This window comes from Notothenia coriiceps, unplaced genomic scaffold (assembly GCF_000735185.1).
Source record: "Notothenia coriiceps isolate Sejong01 unplaced genomic scaffold, NC01 NC01_scaffold00037250, whole genome shotgun sequence".
Classification (NCBI taxonomy): domain Eukaryota; kingdom Metazoa; phylum Chordata; class Actinopteri; order Perciformes; family Nototheniidae; genus Notothenia; species Notothenia coriiceps.
In genome coordinates, this window is record NW_011369951.1 from 16,506,620 (window position 1) to 16,513,148 (window position 6,529).

Here is a 6,529-nt window from a genome sequence, read left to right on the forward strand (position 1 = left end):
CAACTAAAGACACGGCCACGCAAAAACTGCAGCATGTGTACGGCTCCTTATCGGTACTGCTTGGAGGTGCTGGAGTGGCGTTCTGGTGCTCTCCGTCAGAACTGCACCCCTGTCAGACGAGCCATGTACCACGTGTTCAAGGACCCTGACCTTGGCCAGGAAAAACAGGCACTCGCCTGTTTAATTTTTTTGCGGTCTAGATTTCTTTACATTTTTTCTTTTTTGCGTGTTTATAAATTACCTCGAGCCCCGTAGCAAATGGTCTCGCGGGCCGTATACGGCCCGGGGGCCGGAGGTTCCCTACCCCTGTTGTATATGATATTTTGTAACTCAAAATGACATATGAAGTAAAATCATATCTCAGAAGCACACTATATTATGCCACTCTTGTCTTTGCATAAGGTATGAAGCCTGAGTCAGGATGGTTAGTCTACAGTAGCTTAACATAAAGGCAGAGAAGAAAGGTAAACAGCTAGCTTCGCTTTACACTAAAATACACATCTCTAGCTTAGTTAGCTCCCAGCTCCAGGTCTGTTCTTAACCAACAGTACAGACACAAGTGTTGAATACATTTCATTTAACTCTAGAAAAGTACATTTAGTGTATTGATGATGTAGTATTTCTCAGATGGCCTATGTGCACTGGCTATCTCGCTTGCTTGTTTATTTTCAGATAGCAACCAGCCATTGACACTCATTGTAGCTCAATTATATGTTTTCAGGGACCCCCCCCCCCCCCCCCCTTTTTGCAGCAGAAAGACCCTAACGGTTGGGAAAGCCTGTATTAACCCCTTGTCTCCTGTTGCTGACAACCAACCCCCCTCACCCCGCCACCAGTCCATTCTCATGCCTCCGCTTTTGTCATCAACCCATCGTCATCATCCGCATCTAACACCAGCCCTCTAGACGCCGCCTGTCTGTCATTCTCCCCCCCTCTCCCCCGCCAGGGACACCAGGTAAGGAGTCTGTCATCCCCACCCTTTAGGGACACCAATCATGTCACCTACACGCCGTCGCAAATCAAAAACGACAGCAGACACGCACAGGATGGATGGCAGGAGGGAAGTGGTAGACAGGACGGAGTGAGGGGTTATAAGTGATGCTGATATGATAAAGGGGGGAGACATCTCCCAAAGTGTCCTGTATTTAAGGAAAGAGGTGGAGACATTATAACATTATTGAGGAAGAATATAGTAGCCAAATCTAGCTAAGTACTGAGCGGCGAAGGCTCTCTTGGAGTGAGAACTTATTTTGAATTAAATAATAGCATATTTTTCGATGCAGATGTGTAGGTATAGCTGTTTCCGAGCTGCTTCTTACTATAATTGATTTCCCAGGGAAAGAAGGCTCTGCAGCTCTGCTTAATAATTAACTGACCAATCTTCAGCCCAAGAGAGGGAAGAGAAAGAAAAAGGGGAGCGCAAGAGGAAAGGAGTGAGTCAGGCGGCCTCTTAACGAGCCACTTCAGTGGTTCAAACAGCACCGGAAAGGCAGAACCATGGAGACGGAGAGAGACAAAGAGGAAGAGGGGGAGGGAGGAACACAGCCAGGGAGAGTGAGAGAAGAAACAGCTAGCACGAAAAAGAGGAAAATGCCTCTCTTGACGTCTCAGATTAGCTTATTCCCAGTCTGGCTTCTTTTGTAGTCCTGTAGCATGCTCTATTCAAGATGCTTTGGGTCTGTCGTGACACTAATGAGAATAATGAGATGAAAAAGTAAAATTGGAAGTTTATTTTTATAAAGGGTAATTCTTTTAGTGGAAAAAGAGATGTGCGATATTCATATCAAGAAGTCTCTCTTAACAGAGAACGTTTCCGTCCTGCCGGCAAAAAACAAATGTAGTGGGAAAAGCACATGACATTTAGAGAGATCACCCAATATTTGTAAACGATTTTGGTCATATTCACCCCTTCATACAGTATTATAATCCTCTTTTTCTTTCATATCCTCAGGTCTGTTCCACAGAGCCATAGCTCAGAGTGGAACAGCCATCTCCAGCTGGTCCGTCAACTACCAGCCCCTCAAGTACACAAAGATCCTGGCCCGGAAAGTGGGCTGCACGTACACAGAGACGGCCGACCTGGTCGACTGCCTGAGGCGCAAGAACTTCCGGGAGCTGGTGGACCAGGACATCCAGCCAGCCCGCTACCACATCGCCTTTGGCCCCGTGGTGGACGGAGACGTGGTGCCCGACGACCCTGAGATCCTCATGCAGCAGGTGAGGGTCTACCATGCAGAGAGAACATGGAGAACGTGTTGAAAGAGGTGTGACCTTTCCACAGAATTAGGGTCTGACTGTGACATTTAGCAGCTGGTGTGACCTCGCATCCTAAAACGCTGAAGCACACTGCCTCGGTTGTAGATTATATACCCATGGCTCACAACTTATTTTTGCTTGTTATCCCATACATACAAATCATTGTGTACTTGCAAATCCTTTCTTCACAGTTTGAGTGACCTATTCAATCCACGACTGATTTAATTTTTTCAGCTTAAATGGAGTCAGTTTAAGAGGTAAAACCATACAGTATTACACAAGGACACAGGAAAGATAAGGAATAGTCCAAAAGATTTTTAAAAAACGTTCTGATTTCATATTTAGTTATTTGTCATTCTTATTTTACTCTTCTTAATATTGCTTTTACTTGTAAGCTCTACAGTATAAGTGTTTAATACTCACAATCAACGTCAGTTTGTTTACATTTCTCACATAAGGGTAAAAAAACTAGACGGACTGAGGGAAAGTATTATAAAGAAATGCAGTCCTAATACAAAAAGTGATTTGTTCCAATATACTATTATGATTATTATCATATAATGTATACGGTATAATTGGATAAATGTAATATAAATGTATCTAAACTGGATTTATTTTCCTGGTTTCTTACTGTTATTATGATAAATACTTTATTGCTTTCACGATAGACCAAAATGACAATATTATCTTAACATGCAACAATAACTCAAACCTGAAACATATGTTACGAAAGAAAGAAAGAAAAAATTGCATTATTTTGGGAAAATGACATTAAAAGCTCATTATGTAAGACTGCTACTGCCCCTATTTTAAGCGATACTCCTTCACCTTGTCCCTATTATTGTCCCACAAGAAAAAACTATACATCAACACTATTGGCATAGATATCACATACAAGTAGGAAAAAAGCTGATTTTACTTTACAAATGCACAAAACAAAGTCGTGTTTAGCAGCCTTCAAAATTGTACTGAATTCAGCCTTCAACATGTTCTTCCTCTCTTGCACCACCAGGGGGAGTTCCTCAACTATGACATCCTGATAGGAGTGAACCAAGGCGAGGGGCTGAAGTTTGTGGATGACAGTGAGGACAACGACGGCATCACAGCTGCTGCTTTCGACTACACCATCTCCAACTTCGTGGACAACCTCTACGGCTACCCTGAAGGTAGGGACTGTCGACATTGTGCTCCATCCAGGCTGTAATGTACTCTCTCTGTGTGTACCACGACACCCCCATGTAATGAAACCTTCCTGGGGTCCACACAAACACAACTCAAATGAAAGGATAAATTGCCAAAATAAAGTTCTAAAAGTATCAGATACAGAATAAATGATTAGCACAAAACTGACCTAAACAATTTAATAAATACTGTACTATTCCCTGGTAGATGAGTGTGTTACACACTATGAAAAAAAGTGGTTCATATTCTGTTATTCATCATTACAATGTAGGCTTTCTAAAAAAAACTCCCCAGTGTCAAAACTCCCATTGGAATCAAATGTTTTTAAACACAATATGTGGGCAAAGAATGAGAAAAAGAGATACAATGTGAGCCCGGCAAAGAGCACCAACCAAGACAGGCATGCTAAAGACATTGCCTATCATCGAGATGATCTTTCACCGTGGTGGGTCTGTGCTTTGGCCTTTGAGACTCCGCGGGCACTAATGCCGTCTCTCATCATCCCCCAGGCAGCTCCCAATCACAGTGCTGTTGTTCTCCACAGATCAGCCTGCAAAGCCCTCACAGCGGGCCACAGTCAAAACACAGACGCATTTTGATAATGCAGTCACGCTTCCTCTCAAGTGCCTGTCACTCATTCTTCTCTACGAGAGGCATATTTACGCTTTTGCCCTTTGTGTCACTATTTGACTCAGTTGTATCTATCACACATGCATACAAACACTCTTTACCTGTCATTCCAGTTCTTTGTACTTCTATGAAAATCTTCTATCCATGTCAACACTTTTCTCTCAACTTATCACAATTTTCTCTTTTCCCCCCTTCCCCTTTTTTTTGCTGTCCCTTTCCCTTCCCACATCTTATCCTCCAGGCAAAGACATCCTGAGGGAGACTATAAAATTCATGTACACAGACTGGGCAGACAGAGACAATGGCGATATGCGAAGGAAGACCCTCTTAGCGCTGTTCACAGACCACCAGTGGGTGGCGCCGGCAGTGGCCACCGCCAAACTCCACGCCGAGTTTCAGTCTCCGGTTTACTTTTACACATTTTACCACCACTGCCAGACGGAGACGCGCCCCGAATGGGCCGATGCCGCACATGGAGATGAGATACCGTACGTATTTGGCGTGCCCATGATCGGTGCTACGGATCTGTTCCCATGCAACTTCTCGAAGAACGACGTGATGCTGAGTGCCGTGGTCATGACTTACTGGACCAACTTCGCCAAGACTGGGTAGGTCTTTCTGATGATTTTTATTCCATAATGGTATATTAAAATTAGGGCCGGGACTCGATTAAAAAAATTAATCTAATTAATTAGAGACTTTGTAATTAATTAATCGAAATTAATCGCATTTTTAATCACATATAAATATTTGACCTGAGAACAGTGAGAAGCAATTTTTTTCACATGGATTTTAGTATACCATTGAATAATGACTGAATACATAAGCTTAAGCAACAAAACATTGTTTATTTTTTTCAAGGTGGTACTTAACCAAGACCAACAGAAAAGTGCAATTTTTGCCATAAAGTGTAGCAATAGCATATTTAGGAATATAGTACATTTCAGAGATTCAGGTAGCCTATAGGTAGGTAGACCTTCTGTAAACTATAACACTTTGTTTTTTAAGTAAAACACAATACTTTCAAGTACATTCAGAACATTGGAAACCCTGACTATTAGAAAACATCTCTCTGTTGCTTCAGAGGCCATAACAGACTTTGTTGATTTACCAACAGTTGATTTAAAAAATCTAATCAATTTCAGTCCAACTCTCTCAATTACCTTGGCCAAAACAATAAACAGTTCAACATAAAGTGCCAGTTGCACCAACAAAATAATAAATAATTCAACATAAAGTGTACCATTTAAAATAAAATAAAAAAGTGCCAGTGATGGACCTCAATCCCTCCTATCCTTCCAATATCCTGATGAAAAATAAAATCTCTCTGTTGCATAGGCCACGCGAATTGGGTGTGGGTCCTTGTACTCCGAGTCGGGCTAACGTCCACGCTAGCTTCCACTCTAGCTGCTATATGTTTTGCATTGAGATGATACTTGAGGCTTGATGTGCTGCGGTGATATGCGAATTCCTTTTTGCATAATTTGCAAACAACCGTGCTCTTATTGACGCTTCCATCCGTCCGTTTTTTAAAACAAAATGTCCCATTCACGGGGCCAACCAAAGCGGTCTCATCAGCTTCTTCGTTCACGTTTGACTATTGTTCACTGTGGTTTGTTGTTGTCTGAAGTCATGAACGTTAGTTGGTGCTCCAGTACAATCGGTACCCCTGAAACTCATCCAGTGAGAAACGTTCCGCGGTGCAAAAATAAGTGCGATTAAAATGCGTTAATCTTTGTGTAATTAATTAATCTTAATTAACGCGTTAAAGTCCCGGCCCTAGTAATAACGTAACCAGATGAGTGATTACAGCACCCGGTATCATTTTACACACATTTGTATCATACAGATGCAGGATTTACACACGCCTGTTATGTAACCGACAGGTCCGCACGCACTCTCCAGACGAAACCCTAATAAGCATTCATTCACAACTAAATCAGGAGACCTTTAACGTTTTACGTCCGATTCGCTCCTTTTTTCCTTCGCTGTACACAGCTCCAGTTTGGGCATTGGCCATAATGTCCACATGTCTACCCTACTTTTTAATCTAATCGATAGAAGATAGATAGCGCCACTGCACCACTCTCACAGCCGTTAGAAAGTAGCAAGCAACTGAAGCAAGTGCAATTATGGAGGGTGGAGATTTGGAGTATTTAATCAAAAATAATTGTACTAAACTTCCGCTACAGCAGCAACAACAAATACAATCAGATGACAGGCCAATGCCCAAACTGGAGCTGTGTACAGCGAAGGAAAAAAGGAGCGAATCGGACGTAAAACGTTAAAGGTCTCCTGATTTAGTTGTGAATGAATGCTTNTCCACCTCCACCTAAGCAACAGCGGCTGGATTTTAACCGAGGGACTGCTAGCCAGGGAAAAGTTGATAAAGCCATTGCACGGTATGTTGTAGAACACATGCAGGCTATTTCTACTATTTCTATTGCTATTTCTTGATCAA

General features: G+C 42.4%; 1 protein-coding gene across 1 annotated transcript in view; it reads left to right on the forward strand.

Annotated features, from left to right (window-relative positions):
* LOC104967117 (neuroligin-2) overlaps positions 1–6,529 on the forward strand; it is a 229,451-nt gene that overhangs the window by 213,426 nt on the left and 9,496 nt on the right. The window contains exons 5-7 of the mRNA XM_010796528.1: positions 1,952–2,217; positions 3,269–3,422; positions 4,310–4,676. Of these exons, the coding sequence (XP_010794830.1) occupies positions 1,952–2,217; positions 3,269–3,422; positions 4,310–4,676 (787 nt within the window). The remainder of the gene's footprint in view (positions 1–1,951; positions 2,218–3,268; positions 3,423–4,309; positions 4,677–6,529) is intronic.